General features: G+C 41.8%; 1 protein-coding gene across 5 annotated transcripts; it reads left to right on the top strand.

Annotated features, from left to right (window-relative positions):
* The first annotated feature begins 433 nt into the window (after positions 1-433).
* klhl20 (kelch-like family member 20) lies at positions 434-15,819 on the top strand. Of its 5 annotated transcripts, none has more exons than XM_079649432.1 (14): positions 434-567; positions 2,200-2,263; positions 2,524-2,781; positions 2,904-3,012; positions 8,875-9,081; positions 9,276-9,434; positions 9,527-9,621; positions 9,729-9,844; positions 10,380-10,563; positions 10,664-10,807; positions 11,351-11,484; positions 11,599-11,807; positions 12,002-12,108; positions 12,577-15,819. In XM_079649432.1, exons 2-14 carry the CDS (start codon positions 2,241-2,243, stop codon positions 12,659-12,661), a joined length of 1,830 nt encoding a protein of 609 aa, XP_079505558.1. In that variant the 5' UTR covers positions 434-567; positions 2,200-2,240; the 3' UTR covers positions 12,662-15,819. The 5 variants fall into 5 exon arrangements, with proteins under 5 accessions (XP_079505558.1, XP_079505557.1, XP_079505559.1 ...); XM_079649431.1 differs by lacking the exon at positions 434-567 and adding an exon at positions 591-1,556; XM_079649433.1 differs by lacking the exon at positions 434-567 and adding an exon at positions 1,588-2,063.
* The last annotated feature ends 782 nt before the right edge of the window (positions 15,820-16,601 follow it).

The raw sequence follows: 16,601 nt of genomic DNA, 5'->3' as shown, positions 1-16,601 counted from the left end.
CACACACACACACACACACGCACACTCTGGCAACAGTAGCAGACTAGCAGGACGAGCAACTGTTTCCATGGTCGACACAAAAATTATATGTATTCAGTTGCCTTAAAATAGGCCCGTTTTTTCTTCTTAAAATGTTTAAGATGAGGGTGAAAGTAGTAACATGTAAAGATGTTCACCTTTGCATCTCTCCAAAATCATCTTGCAGCGCTCTCTGGTGGATTTAATATAACTGACATTTCAGAGAGCAAGGGCATTTTGACACGTAGGCTATGTGGTTGTTGTAACATTAAACTGTACAAATCACCCTGACATTGAACCAAATCTTCCCTTAGTTGCAGATATGTGTAAATGCTATAATATTTCCCAGTTTGCATGAGATTTAAACCCATTGCAATGATGTAATGTCATTATTTTATTTTGAAAAACACAATGTCCGGAAGTGGCGCTTGGAATTTGGCATGCGCAGAATACAGAGGAAGAAAAACACCAGTGTTTAGCCGACGGTATACAATTGTAAACATTAGCAACCCGGTCAACTTCTTCCTGTCGTTAGGATGGAAATATAAGGTAAACCCCCGTCTTAATTAGCTTTAATTTTTTTAATAACTGTCACCGTAAACAATGTCAACACATACCGTTTTGGAAGCGTTAACTTATTTAATGTTAGCATTACAGTTTAGTACATCCGTGCATTCTGAATGATGTCTAGGCAAACTCAAGCGGCCACAGACACCCTAAACATGTCAGCATACTTGGAAATGTCTTCATGTGTTGCTATATTTCGTTTTGTTTGTTTGCAACCATTTATTTGACCGTTTCGTGTGTTTTGAGTTAGGGGTCGCCTGTGGATTCCATACTGCTAAGTTAGCAATAGCACATAGCATCAACCGACATCCTCGGGAAGTAGCTTTTAATATATTAACTCAGGTGCAGGACTTCTTCTTTTAGTATTTATAATGTGTTTCTGTAACAACTTTTGATTAAACCCAATGAAGCCACATTCGTCGCATAACATTGTAAATGGTGGTTAACGTTTGGTAGCTAGCAGTGTTCTGCCTTCGCATCCGGTTCTGTATATCTGCTGAAACTGCTAACAACAAACAGTTAGCTTATCTTAACTACTTGTTAATCAAGTGAAGAATGCAGCTCCAAATAACTCACTCACAGGGAGTGATCTGATTAACTGTACTAACTTCAAATGAACTGATAGGACTGACATTGGGGTTAATTGGACTTGAAGCTAATGTTTATAGTCAAGTCTGAGCCGCTGTCTTGCTGATCCCGTAAAACACCAAGTTCTGCGTTCTTGGTTTCCCCAAGTAATCCTCATAAGGTTAATACAGTTAGTGCGATTCCATTTGAAAACCGTCCTTCCTCTAGTTGCTGCCTTCTGTGAAAGCTGACTACCAAACCAACTGTTGTAGTTTATGAACACATACAGATGCCAAAGTGTGTTATAACAAAACGGGGAATGAGGACTTGAATTAACCAATTTGCAATCTAGCTAGTCTTTGTATTCCATTCATTCTCCAAACCCCACGGGATGCAACAGACAAGTAAGGACATACTGTACTTTACAATAGCAGGTATCACAACATTAAAACATTTCACAAGTGTAACGAGCACACAATAGTGAAATAGATGCATTTGCTTAATATAATTACTTTGCAATGAATAGTAGCCCACCTTTCTGAACATTGTAGAAAACATTTATTTTGTAGACTGTGCCAGAAAAGTGTAGATTCAACTCCATGTTCCTTTTTAATGCTGTAGACTGTAATACATTTTAAGTAGTTTTCAAATCCCCATTTACCTGTATGTTTGGATAACAAATGCATAAAAAGTTACCTCATAGTTATATTGTCCACATGACCACACCATTATTGAAACACCTGTTTAACACGGTGTCAACTAAACCATTGTTAGTCTTACTGAAGCAGGGTTCATTGAACTTTATGGATTTCACAGGTGTGTCTAAATAACCTGTGACTCAGTGTAAGAAAACAGATCAATCTGATTCCTGTCTTTGGTCGGAGATATAGCTAAAGATCAAATTTGGAAAGGTGTGTGGCACAACGACACAAAGAAAATGAAAAAACAGTGCTACATTCACTTTCAATTCCTTTACTCCATCGCTTACATTTCAAATGAGGACAGACTGACTACAGACAAAGTTTGATTAGTTTTGCTGTGTTTTAGGTCAACCCCAAGCTGTGGGACCCAACGTTTTTCTTCAGTGCATGGACGCAAAGCTAATGCGCAGGTGGGTGTGGTATTAAGGCATTTTCTTTTAGATTGAAAAACATGTGGCTTTTTATCCAGACTCTATCACTAAACTTTAAACAAGAATGTTTTTTAATCAAAGATAAGAATAAATGTCACAGTTCATGATTATGTTGGGTTTCTGTTAAACTTAAATGTAGATGGCTTCCAGGCTGAACAAGATAAGTTGTTGAAAAATGTCAAGTGAAAACATAGTGTACATTTACTTACTTTATTATTGCCCATCCAATTTCTTTTTAGGGCCACTAGCGCACGTCAAGACGCCACTGGAATGGACATCACCAGCCGCTGTACTCTGGGGGACCCCAACAAGCTGCCTGAAGGGGTCCCCCAGCCTGCACGCATGCCCTACGTCTCGGACAAACACCCGCGACAGACCCTGGAGGTGATCAACTTGCTGAGAAAACACCGTGAGCTCTGTGACGTAGTGCTGGTGGTGGGTGCCAAGAAGATCTACGCTCACCGTGTCATCCTGTCCGCCTGCAGCCCATACTTCAGGTACCAAGAGACAAACACTGAATTCCACTCAGATCTGGGGAAGGAAATCAATCCACTGAGGCCACATAAAAGTGCAGGTGGAATACTTTTGAGTGCTGGCTGTAACGGTGATATCTGTTCAGGGCGATGTTCACTGGAGAGCTGGCAGAGAGCAGGCAGACTGAAGTGGTGATCCGCGACATCGATGAGAGAGCCATGGAGCTGCTCATTGACTTTGCCTACACATCACAGGTAACGGCAGTTGTAGTAAACCGTGTTTATATTTGGCATCAGACATTGGCGGTGTATCGTTTGTAGTAACACAAAATGCAATGTTTCCCACAGTTTCTCGCAAATCTACCACTACTACCATCATGACCAAAAATCTCAATAACATGACAAATAGTGATAATGGCAGCTAAATATGTCAAAAACGAAAGCTACCTGCTCCAACAATTCTGTAAGTCTGAACAAGACATTAAATTACAGTGGATTTAATAAGTATATTTTACGGTGGCCCTGAAGTGCAAGACACCACAGCATTTCAGAAAACACCACAGCATTTCACAAAACGCTACAGCATTTCAGAAAACACTACAGCATTTCACAAAACACCACAGCATTTCAGAAAACACTACAGCATTTCACAAAACACTACAGCATTTCACAAAACACTACAGCATTTCAGAAGACGCCGCAGCATTTCAACTTATACTGAAAGGGTATTCCTTTCAGTTTACAGTTCTTATTATACATCCATGATTCCTTTAGGGAGAACACTTCTTGTTTATGATTGGCCAGAGCCAGCTAGAGAAGCACTGCTGTGATTGGTTGTTTTTGCTGCCATTCAAGAAATCACACTTCGTGATTGGTCAGAACCCGACAGCGCAATATCTCCCAACACATCAGCCGTTAGCACAAACTCAGAGCTCACAGCTCCTCATATCTTTTCAGAAACTGGACAAAAGTTAAACATGTACAAACCACAGACCGTGTATGTCATGGCGAATACAGTCGCTGCTTTATTTATGTCTGTATGACGTTGTTGTGAGTGTGGACGGAGACGCTACAGGTTAGTTTAGCCTGATGGATCCGATTCCATTCAGAAAACACGCATTTTAAAAGCTTTTCGCTTACCGTCTTGTCTGCAGACTTGTCAAAGCATTAATTCATGGTTTTTACTAACCGGTATCAGTATGTAGTTACTTCGGCATGACTTTGAAACGTGTATTACAATTACATCACTGTCAAATATGTTCATTTGGTTGTAGTTGGTACCTCCCATAGGATTTACATGGAGATACGCCCCGCCCCCTCTCCAGCGCGACTTGTTTGAATGACAGGAGCAAACACAGCTGACAGCCGCGCGGTGAAACCTGGGTGAAACTCGAGTGATTAGAGCGATGCGAATATTGGGTAGTCTACCATAGTATTTACATGGAGATAAGCCCCTTAAAAACCATGAATTAATAAAGCATTAATTCTGTGTTTACTGCTGTCATTTAAACAAGACGCTGGAGAGTGGGCGGGGCGTATCTCCATGTAAATCTTATCGTGATCGATATCGAAATCGAAGTAAACTAACCCGTAGCTGCTCCGTCCACACTCACAACAACGTCATACAGACATAAATAAAGCAGCGACTGTATTCGCCATGACATAGACAGTCTGTGTTTTGTATATGTTAAAGAGCATCTTGCAGGTTTTTTTTTTTTCTACATTTATGCTTAAACTTGCTTGAAAATTACGATTAAAAAAGTGAATGTAGGATTTGATATGTTTTACGAGACAAAAGGGCAGGAATTCAGAGGGAAAGGAGCAATTTTGAGCTCAGCTCTTAAAGTCCTTATCTTGCGTAATTTACTGTAGCTGAAAGATCATAGAACTGTTTCAAAATGCATTAACTTGTTGGGTCTTATTCCAGTAACACGTGATATAGATCGAATATCGTTTCCTATTTGCTGTAAATCACTTGTTAATATCGGGAAAATGGGTCAAATTCAGAGGTATCCAGAAAAGTCTGGATTCAAACTTGCCGCTGCTTGGTGCTGTGTCGTGACGTCACGTGTGGTTCCGCGAATCCTGGTGAGTTCAGCCCGTCCCAGCATCACACAGTGTAGCATTGCTGGTATAGCCGCATGTCAACTTTGTGTATCAGTGTTTATCTCCGAGTTTGTCTTGTTTTTTCCGGATCATGGTGAAGAGGTGTGTCGTTGGCGGGTGTAGCAACACCAATCGGGATGGTTTTACCGTTCATTTGTTCCCGAAAGAGAAGGTTTTACGGGAGAAATGGGAGCGATTTGTGCGATCCGGACGGCAGCAGGGAGCCAGACAGCGGCAGCCGGGAACCACACGTGACGTCACGAAATGGCCTGCTTCCAGAAGCAAAGTTTTTTTATTGGACCTAATATTTTTCCTTTTTTTACATATTATTCAGTATGAAATAAAGAAACATACATTGACTATCTGTTGCATACACCCCCCAGAAATCAACTGCCAAAAAAAGTTTTTAATGTAAGATAAGGACTTTAAAAACTGCTTTTTTTAAAGGTCATACGTCAAACGCTCATATTACATAACAAAGGGGAAACATCCCCGCTCTCTGACCGCGGGTATAGTTAGTAGTTGCGTTGAGTTGAGCGGTTGTGTTTTAGTGAGCTGGTATTTTTCGGTAGTTATACATTGTATTTCACCATTTGTAATCATGGTGCAGTATTGTGTTTGTGCAGGTTGCACAAATACCAGCCTGTCAGGACATCGAGACCACAGTAAAAAGGACCGGAGCTAGCGTTCGTTCCTGGGTGCGTTGTGCATCCACCTTCCTGCAGCACATACTCTCCACAGCTTTATCAGGAAACCGTATTACTTCTCTCTCCCCCCCTTCGCTGCTCTCTCTCTCTCCCCTCCGGTACACGGCACCGTAAGACATAGTGTGGAGTCGCATTAGGTAACGCTGTGGTGGCTGTACTGCTTCAGCCGTCTCCTTTGTGTTTGTTTGTTTCCCCCTGTCTGTGTTGTTTGTGTGTGCTTGGTGGCTGTCACTCCTGGCTCCCGGCTCAACCTCCACTCACCTGCTGCAATCAGCTGTGCACCCTCCCCGACTACACACCTGCTTTCCATCAAGCCATTTACAACGGCATATCAACGGAGGCTTCACAACCTTTCTCCGCCAGATCGTCAAGTATCAGCCGTATCTCGCGTCTCCCCTCCGGTACACAGCACCGTAGTGTGGAGTTGCATTAGGTAACGCGAGATACGGCTGATACTTGCGCATTAGTTTCTGTTATGGATCAGTATCAACAGTCTTGCCAGTAACGTTACTATATTATCAATACTACTTTAGTTATAGCCTGATATATGATAGCTAACTTCACAATGTTGTGATGTGATGTTAGCTAACATTCTGTAGCTAACGCCGGTCACTCACCAAGATAGCTGCCAAGTTCTCCACTGGTTCTCCTCACACCACAGCTCAATTTCTCTCCGATGGCCGTTATTTCTTCTAATCCTTGGCTGCTCCTGGTCTCTTGGATGCCTAGCAGGCTCATAATCATAAAGTTGTGGTCCGTCATATGCATTCGAATATTCATGTTCAACTTCTTCTGTGTCTTCTGTGTCGAAACTAGCATTGGGATCCATGTTTATTAATACGTTACACCGGCCACTCTCTCCCTTGTGTCCCCCATGTTACGTCACACGCGGGAGGTCACGTGCCGAGGCTTTTTTATGCGGAAGTGAACATTTCTTAAAAAAACGAAGTCAGATGTCACTGTAGTGTATATTTCTGTATATTTTTTTGAAAATCTAGTGTATTCATCATTTTCCTACACATTTATTCACAGGTGTCTTTAACCTGGAAGTTGCTCTTTAAACTTTTGTCCAGTTTCTGAACAGATATGACGAGCTGTGAGCTCTGAGTGTGTGCTAACAGCTAACGGATGATGTGTTGGGCCAATCACGAAGCGTCATTTCTTGACTGGCAGCAAAAACAACCAATCACAGCAGTGGCTGGCTCTGTCCAATCACAAACAAGAAGTGTTCTCCCTAAAGCAGGGGTGGGGAACCTTTTTCCTCTCAAGGGCCATTTCAATTTTTACAATATCCTCAGAGGGCCGTACAAATTATTGACCTCTGCTTACATTTTTTTAAATCACAGCCCATTCATTTCATACTGTGCAAAGAAAAAGCAACCTCTTAATCCAGATATCTCACCATGACTCATGTATGCATGCACGTGCACGGTGTGGCATGACCACCAAAACAGAAAGATATGGACACGAGATGTGTGCAAATGTATTTAGTTTCCTATCCATGTGAACATGATTTAAGTGTGGGGTCACCTCACCTCACCTCACCTCACATCACCTCACCTCACCTCCTCTAGGGGTGTTGAAGTTAAAAGCATCATTCTGGTGCACTTTGAGAGCAACATGAAGAGATCTATGGATACATCTCTCAACACCCATATGAAACAGGACTGGAAGCAGATTTATTTTTCTTTATGCATATTTTACAAATCACTCCCTTTTCAAACTGTATTCTTCTTTATTAATAACTTTTTTTTTACTGTCATATAGTATTTTATACCTGTTTACTTTATTCTCTTATTTTTTTTATAACTATAATGATCATATAAAGATGTGCCTTTACCTCACTGGTTGGAGAAAAAGCTTCTTATATTCGTTAGCATAGCTAGCTAACCAGATGCTAATAACAACAAAGTTATTGACTGTATGATCAGTATGACAGAAGAACAGATCGCCACAGGGCTTTCAACTAAAGTCACAGCCACTCAAAAACTGCGGCATGTGTACAGCTCCTTATGGGGGCTGCAATTTCTGAAGTGCTGGAGTGGCGTTCTGGTGCTCTCCGTCAGAACTGCACCCCTGTCAGTCGAGACATATACCACGTGATGACACGTTAAGGCCCAGATACACCGGCCCGAAATCGGCAGTAAATGGGAGTCGGGCCGAACATGAGCGGGGGCACGCCCTATTGGGAGTGGTGTGCGCCGCACCGTTGGGTCTTTTCTGCCGACCTGACGCCTTTTCTTGCCGATTCAACATACACCACCGGAAGTCGGACAAAGGGATAACACTGATTGGCTGTTCAGCTAGCCTATCAGTGCATGAGAAGCGTTAACGGAAGTGAGGGAGGTAAACAAATGATTTAAAATGGAAGATGGAACACACACGGACGGCTATTTCACCTCATCGGTTTATAGAGCTGTTCGTTCATGTTTTCAACGGACGAGAGTGAACATGGAAAGAAAAACGCTATTTGTTGTTTGTTTATATCACGGAGTCTGTTCTTCTTCTCTGTCTTCCGGTTGTTCCGGTTGTTGCCTCTTTTGAGTGATGAATACACACTACCGCCGCCTGCTGGTAAGGAGAGTTATTGCCACTCACGCAGACGCAGTTCATACGTGCTCGGCTCGGATTTGCGGTGTGTTCCAGTGCGCGAAGTCGTCAAATACGCAGGAGAGTCCGGCGACGCAACAGTCGGCGTCGGCGACTTCTCAGGTGACTGGCCGGTGTATCTGGGCCTTTAGGTCTTGTGTTGTGTCCAAGGACCCTGACCTTGGCCAGGAAAAACAGGCACTCGCTTTTTTTTGCGGTCTAGATTTCTTACATTTTTTTTTTTTGCGTGTGTTTATAAATTACCTCTAGGGCCGTACCAAAGTGTCTCGCGGGCCGTATACGGCCCGGAGGCCGGAGGTTCCCCACCCCTGCCCTAAGGAATACCCTTTCCGTCCAATGTGAAATGCTGTTGTGTTTTCTGAAATGCTGTTGTGTTTTCTGAAATGCTGTGGTGTCTTGCACTTCAGGGCCCCCCTAATATTTCCACACTTGCACACAATACAGCTAAGTCCACAACAAGGTAATTGATAAGTATCAATAAGGATATAAATACAGCTTTTCCAAGATGCTATATTTCCCTCACAGTACAGTAAGGTCTGTCATCATTAACCCAAATAATAATGTACATTTGACTAGTAGGTAATGTCACTCTCAAAGCGTAAGAAATAGCTCAACACATCCGCTGTGAGGATGGAAATAACTAGTTTCACTCACGTGCCTCACAGCTTCATCAAGAGTACCTCCCTGCTCCTAGGTGACGGTAGAGGAGGGAAACGTGCAGACGCTGCTCCCCGCCGCCTGCCTTCTGCAGCTGGCTGAGATCCAGGAGGCCTGCTGCGAGTTCCTCAAGAGGCAGCTGGATCCCTCCAACTGTCTGGGCATCAGGGCCTTCGCAGACACACACTCCTGCCGAGAGCTGCTGCGCATCGCGGACAAGTTCACCCAGCACAATTTTCAGGAGGTAAGAACATGGATAAGAATGAGTGTTTCCACAGTCCCCTGTCACTTGTTGTTTTAAATCCGTACAATATAGTTTGATGATTCAAAGCTCCACGAGGGAGCCAGAGATGGATATACTAATCAAGGAGCATTTGACTTTTCTGTTCTCTCTTTGTAAAACAGCTGCTGACAGACTGTTCTTCTCTCTTGTCTTAGGTAATGGAAAGTGAGGAGTTCATGCTGCTGCCTGCCAACCAGTTGATTGACATCATTTCCAGCGATGAGCTCAATGTGCGTAGCGAGGAGCAGGTTTTCAACGCTGTCATGGCCTGGGTGAAGTACAGCATCCAGGAGCGCAGACCACAGCTACCCCAGGTTTGTGGATGTAGAAATATCAGTTATCAGTATATAACAGTTACTGGTTATTGTCTGTATAGTTGTGATGACTTGTCTCCTGTGTTGTGTAGGTCCTGCAGCATGTCCGTCTGCCGCTGCTCAGCCCCAAGTTCCTGGTGGGAACTGTTGGGTCAGACCCTCTCATAAAAAGTGACGAAGAGTGCAGGTGAGTGCTGTTTATCAGCCATTTCAATGTCATTGGTGAGAAAAATGCTTCTTGTGGTTGAAAAATACTGAGATGAAAAACGTTTACCTTGATTTTTTTATTCACAGAGACCTGGTTGACGAGGCTAAGAATTACCTGCTGCTACCACAGGAGAGGCCACTCATGCAGGGTCCCAGAACACGGCCGAGGAAACCTATTCGCTGTGGAGAAGTCCTATTTGCAGGTCAGTATTTTCCGACAAAGGTTTTGTTGTATGGTAATGATGTTTTTTGTTTGTTGTTAAAAATTAACTATATATTTTAATCTCTCCATTCATAATGTCTGGTGAAAATAAGACCATGTAATCACAATTTCTATTATGTTACAATTGGTTAAAGAATGTTCACATATCCTTCTATTTTATTAAATATATCATCCCAACAAGAGTTTTATAGAGCTTGGTAAAGAAGACTGGTTGGGTTGGTTTGCCAGGTAATATTTGACCAAAATATCTGTTGTTTTTCCAGGACATTCAAATCTTCCAGGACACAGCCAGCGGCAATAACGAAATAATTTAATAATTAAAAATAACCTGTTTTAGACGATAACTTAAATCAAGATTCCGTTGCAATCGAATATGGAAACGTACGTAGAATTATGTAAACACCACTGCCTGTTTGGAGGATGATTCTAGTTTACCTAGGTGAAGGAAATAACTTGCATACATCATGTGCTAATTTGAAACTGTTAACCCTCTTTTTTGTCTCCTTGTCTTGTAGTTGGAGGTTGGTGCAGTGGCGATGCCATCTCCAGCGTTGAGCGTTATGATCCCCAGACCAACGAGTGGCGGATGGTGGCGTCGATGAGTAAACGGCGGTGTGGAGTGGGTGTCAGTGTTCTGGACGACTTGCTGTATGCGGTGGGAGGTCACGATGGCTCGTCGTACCTCAACTCTGTGGAGAGGTGTGGCACGATCACTCAGGATCTGTTGGAAATTAAGATCTAGAAAAAATATATATTTAACATCATTATTAATCGTCTTAAATTCATCTTTCCTGTCCAGATACGATCCTAAGACCAATCAGTGGAGCAGTGACGTGGCCCCTACTAGCACATGTCGTACCAGCGTGGGGGTGGCTGTCCTCGGAGGTTATCTGTATGCTGTAGGAGGACAGGATGGGGTTTCCTGTCTCAACATAGTAGAAAGGTATCTGTCATATTCTCAATGTATGACAAACCGTCCATGTAACCATCTCCACTTAGTGTATAGAAGTGTAAAGATTGTTTTTGTCCAATATTTGTCAAAAACTGAAAGAAGAAAAAGCGTCCGATAGCACCTAATCTGTAATGATGCTAAGATAATTAGCCAAATTAATTATTGTTATCTAACCCAACATTACTTCCTCTGTGCATACAATAACTTTTTTATCTGTTGATTGTTTTGCTTTGTTTGTGATTATTGTATTAATTCTGTTTCAGTGAAAACGATTTCTCTTTCTTGCGTGTTTTTTTTTTTAGTCCTCCATTTATTTCTTAATTCTTTCAAGCACCAGCCTTTTGATATGATGGCCCTTTTAGCATCCTATGTTATATAGCTTTAACTTGATGGCCACAGCCCTGCCCACTTTTGTCCACGTCCACATTGACTTACTTCCAATCACATGGGCCCAAGAAAAGTTCTTAACATTACTGAAAAGCTGGTGTTTAGTCTTAATCATAGAGATAAAACGGTGTGCTTCTTGTGCTTTAGGTATGATCCTAAGGAGAACAAATGGACTCGTGTGGCCTCCATGAGCACCAGGAGGCTGGGTGTAGCCGTGGCGGTGCTCGGGGGCTTCTTGTATGCTGTAGGAGGGTCTGATGGGACGTCGCCATTAAATACAGGTAGGTACTGAGTAAAGTGACAAGTACACTCTTAAAGCTAGGCGATGCAGTATTTGGCTAAAGTTCTACAGTTAATAATCCCTCCTTATCTTTGGGTGCTTCTCTCCTCCTCAGTGGAGCGCTACAACCCTCAGGAGAACCGCTGGCACACGGTGTCTCCGATGGGAACCAGGAGGAAACACCTGGGCTGCGCGGTGTACCAGGACATGATTTACTCTGTGGGAGGGAGAGACGACACCACAGAGCTGAGCAGTGCGGAGCGATACAACCCCCGCACAAACCAGTGGTCTCCTGTCGTGGCCATGACGTCCAGACGGAGCGGGGTGAGTGTGTGAAGGGATTAAGTGCAATTTAAAAAATAATTTACTTCTTTACAGGCTTATGGAAAAACCTATAGATACATAATATTATCTCCAAAATATTTTTTTTGAGTTAAGTTACCATATTTGATATTAAAGGAACTCAAATCCACCAATCTGGATACAGAGCTGAAGTGTTGGTATTATTGTGTGTGTAGGTGGGCTTGGCTGTTGTGAACGGTCAGCTGATGGCAGTGGGAGGCTTCGATGGGACGACGTATCTCAAAACTATAGAAGTGTATGACCCTGACGCAAACACATGGAGGTAAGAGGCACCATGTGAAATAATAACGTTACTAAATACAGTTACTACATAAAGGTTATTAGCTTTTTGCACTTTATGTTGTAGTTGCAAAGCTGTTCAACTAAAATGAAGTTGCCTTTAGCTTAGTTCATCTTTTCAGTACTTGTGAATTTGTGTTAGGGTTAATGTTAGTGTTCCACAGCAACATGTGTTTCCAGAAACAATGTTCACAATCCTCTGTTTGTACAGATATTGGATATTTATCTAAAAAACATTATCATAGAATATCACTTAAATGATTGAATGTCCTGTTTCATAAAGACATGTCATAATTGACAGAGATCTTTAAGCCATGTAATGTCACACTTCCTGTAAAGTTAGAAATGACATGAAAATACCCAAAAAGTAGAAAGACCCAAAAGGAACCAGAACACATTCTTCCTACTGCACTTGAACTTCTCCTTCCTCATCATTTGCTTCTCTTCCCAGGTTGTACGGAGGAATGAACTACCGCCGGTTAGGTGGGGGGGTGGGTGTCATCAAAATGACTCACTGTGAATCCCACATATGGTAACCCCAACCCTCAGCCCCCCCCCCACACATACACAGTCACACACTTCTCATCACGCTGCAAAGGATGCCTCTTTTCATCGACTCCTGTGCCTCCAAAAGAGACGCTGCAATTCATGCGAGGATGAGAAAAAAGTGGTGGGTTGGGGAAGAGAAAGAAAGAGGGACAAACTTTGAACTCATCCCCCACTCGGAGGCCATTCACTTCAGAATGCCCTGATGTCTTCATTGATTGACCACCATGAAGTGCACTGAGAGCTGAACTCCACCGAGGAACATATAGCTTCCAGTTTCCCCAGTGTTCCCCATCTTAGCCTCTCCGTGAGGGACATATCAAACTTTACAATGATTGCTGCTGCGGAAGATGACCTTACACATCTTAGGTTTAAAAAAGGTTTAAGCACCTGGAAGAAGGATTTTCTCAGTCTGGTCCAACTGTGAAAGCATCTATCACCTTCCCTTGTTGTCATATGCCAGCCCCCAAAACGGTGGTTACTGACCACCACCCTTAATGAGTTTCAAAGAAAACAGCAGACTAGAAAAGTTTCTGTTAATGGTGTATGATTCATGTTTTTCAAAAACTCAACAGTAGTGTTACATTTACTCTGTTACATTTTGAAATCTACACTTTTTCTTTTTTTCTTTTACCATGCATACATCTCAGCTGTGGCTGTCACGTCTCTGGGCCTCATTTGTAGCATCAAACAGTGGAAAGCTATCAGGCAGTCTATTTTATGAAGGCTAGGTGTTATGGCTCGATACCCTGAGAGGAAAAACATAACTTATTTCACCAGAATGATGGCGTAGTGTTCCTTGTTTTTTTTGTATGAGGAAGTCACCGCAACATTTCCTTATAAAGTTGTTGAAGGGGGGGTCACTGCTTCTGCTCACCTGCGGCTGTTTGCTACACAAGTTACCAAAAGAAGTTTGTAAAAATAAAAAACTGAACTTGTTCGATCTAGACAGCAGCGAGGCCCAAGTCAGTTCAGAAATATTAATAGAAAAATGCAGGACTCATTTATTATTATAATATATAGAAAAGCATTCTCTAGCCAAGAGATGTTTTGACGTTTCAGGAGTATACTGCATAAAGCCTGGGTATTTTCTCTTTTTTTGAGTCAATCTCATAATATCCCTAATTCTGTTACAGGTTTAACACTTAGGATCAAAGTCTGACCGCTGAAATATTTCATGACAAATGCAGTAGTATTCCCAGTTTGCCCCACATGAACATGATTTTTAACTATATATGCATTGAAAAGTCAGTGATTAAAAGTTGTGTTTTCTTGACACAGTCATAGGGTTTAGAAACACACAGGTCCTTTTTGTTCTTTATTCTCACTTCCAACGTGTGTCATGTCACTATACACTGCAGCACAGTGTAATGGCACCTCCTGCTGGAGGAGAGTTGTAGTTTAGCAATGACAAAGAAAGAGCCTTTAGACACAGACTTTTGCAAAGATCGGGGTTCTTGCAAGGTTAATATATAAAACACTACAACTAGATTCTGTTTGAGATTATTTCCCATCCTGCCCCAGGTAGAAATGCTCTCATGTTCACTGTGTAACACCAGTTTCTCCAACGTTTCCACAGTCCCAACATAACCCACACTTATTGTGTTGTCTCCCTGTTTAATGTCTGCACAGAAGTGGTGGTTAATATAATAAAAGACTGACTAAAAACAGCTTGGTTTAACATCAACTTGATCAAGATCACAGGAGTGTGTAACAACTAGCAAAACTATTGTGATTTTAATAGACATTGTAATGTTTATGTGTCAGAGAAATAGCTTGAAGTGGTCCCTAAGTGATCTTAGCTCAATGTGAACTAAAGTGGAGATAGTTTGAATATATGGGGACATTGGTTTGAATGAATCTCAGATTTGTTTGCACTGTGATTGGAAATGTATTTTAGATTGTATTTTTGTTCCCCCTTAACTATATTTTATATGGGTGTTCAGATGTGGCCGGAGGGGGGGAGGGTCAACAATTCTTATGGGAAGACATTTCAGGCCCTCACACAGAGGATTTATTTCATAGATTCAACACAACATGGTTTGACTTGCTCTGTGTCACAGACATGCCATTGTGTGTGGAACAAATGCAACGTTACAACACTGGTGTTATGCATTATAATAACCTCTTTTCCTAACCCTAATATTGGTGTTAATATTTAATATTATGGCAACCCAACATTTTGCTGCCTTTAGTTTTTCTATGCTAGAGGGAGATTTGAAGTCGCATGATCAAAGTTTGGCTGATGAGGACATTTGGTTGAATAGTTTGGTTTTTTGGGGTTATTTTGAAGTCTAAAATGTTGATTTTCAATGGAATTGTAGAATTTGCAATTTTCTTAGAGTTTGACTTTATAAAAAAGACTCCATAACACACCCTCCATATTGATTGTGGTGTGTGCTTCTCAAAATGAAATGTTCTAGCCTTTATCAAACAAAAAAAGGATGCAGGTCAGCCAAATGTGTATGCCTGCTTCTTGAAAACTTCCAAGAATACTGCTATTTTCACTGCCACAGAATTACAAGGAACCCCCACTCAGTTTAAAACATATTGCTTTGGTTCCAGAACAACCTGTTAGATGTTTTTTTCCAAATGTTTTTTCAAGGAGGAATAAAACACCATGTCATCAGCTTTGCAGTGATGTGCATTTCAGCTTATCCAATGAGGTTTCAATTATTTATTTAGTTTACATATTCATCCTTTTTAAACTACATGTTGAGATTTGTTGATGTTCATTGGACAGCGGCAGAAAAACATTTGAACCTTTGATATTAAGGCTGTGTTTTATTCGGACAGAAAAACCTTATTCCCCCCTTTTACCCACATCTTTATCGTTTTGATTTGGACTGCATTTGGTTTCCCAAACTGAGTAAGGTTTCCAGTAAACCATGTAAGCTACTAATGATGCATTTTGATTGTGATGAACAGAAGTCACCCAGCCTATGTGAAAATATGTGTTTTCTTTTCAAGCCTCTGTGCAATTTGTCCGACATGTGACCCTAACATGGTTGTGCTCATTGTTGTTTGTTCTCACGTGTCAAACAGCCGTCTCAGCGCAGCGCTCGTCACTACAGCAGCTTCGGCTTTCACCATGTTCACTACGACAACGATTAAACTTCTTTCCTTGGGAATAAACCCCCAAAACAAACCTGTGTCTGACTCATTCTAACTGACACTATTTTTTCGCTTGATTGAGAGAACACAAGTGGTACAATCCCGACACATGTTCCAACACTATAGTTTATAAGCTCAAAATGCTCATGAACAGCAAACGTGAAGAATTACAGCAAAAAAGGACAATTTCATTACAAGCTGCAGAATACTCGTGCAGGCTGTGCGCGGGTTATCCTGTGGGTTTTAAGAGTCATTCATCAAAAAGTTGAATTCCAATGTAATGTCTGTGATATTGCGAGGCTCTGTTTTAAGTCGGTAAACTGCTTAGCAGAGACTCAGCCTGTAGTGATGACTTCAGAGAGGAATCCTGGAGCTGCTCCACATTGTTGATTAAAGCCAAAACTCTCTTACTCTGAGCCAGGAGTCGCTTAGCAGTAAACATCACCATGGCAAACTTAAATCTCAGGTGGAAACGAACAGCTCATTGAGGGGTGTAATCTTAGTTGTTGCTTTCATTTACAGCGTCTTTAAACATCTTTAAGCGTTCAACAATTACTCGAACACTATTCTGTCAGCCATTAACCTTAAGTTGTAGAAACAACAGCAGGAACAAATGATCTTTTATTATCTCCTGCATTAATCCGGCATTGTATTCATTTCTAAGGAACTCCGTATCCATTTAAACCACAAACACACACCAACAGTTGGCACTCTGATTACACAGCATTATTTGTGTTGTGACTCTGCAAAAATCATTTGCCATGTGCTTACAGTATGTTTGCTGAAGGGAGAGTGTGTTTTTTGGGAGAATTGGCC

Source organism: Notothenia rossii, assembly GCF_949606895.1.
Source record: "Notothenia rossii genome assembly, chromosome: 9".
In the NCBI taxonomy this organism is placed as follows: domain Eukaryota; kingdom Metazoa; phylum Chordata; class Actinopteri; order Perciformes; family Nototheniidae; genus Notothenia; species Notothenia rossii.
The sequence above is the reverse complement of the archived record's forward strand: the minus strand, read 5'-3'. Positions and strand labels throughout refer to the sequence as shown.

What these genes read in the sequence shown, in the direction of transcription:
- klhl20 (XM_079649431.1), top strand. An exon ending in ACTTTGCCTACACATCACAG is followed by an intron (nt 3,013 to 8,874) that starts GTAACGGCAGTT and finishes CCCTGCTCCTAG; the next exon opens with GTGACGGTAGAGGAGGGAAA. An exon ending in GCAGACCACAGCTACCCCAG is followed by an intron (nt 9,435 to 9,526) that starts GTTTGTGGATGT and finishes TGTGTTGTGTAG; the next exon opens with GTCCTGCAGCATGTCCGTCT.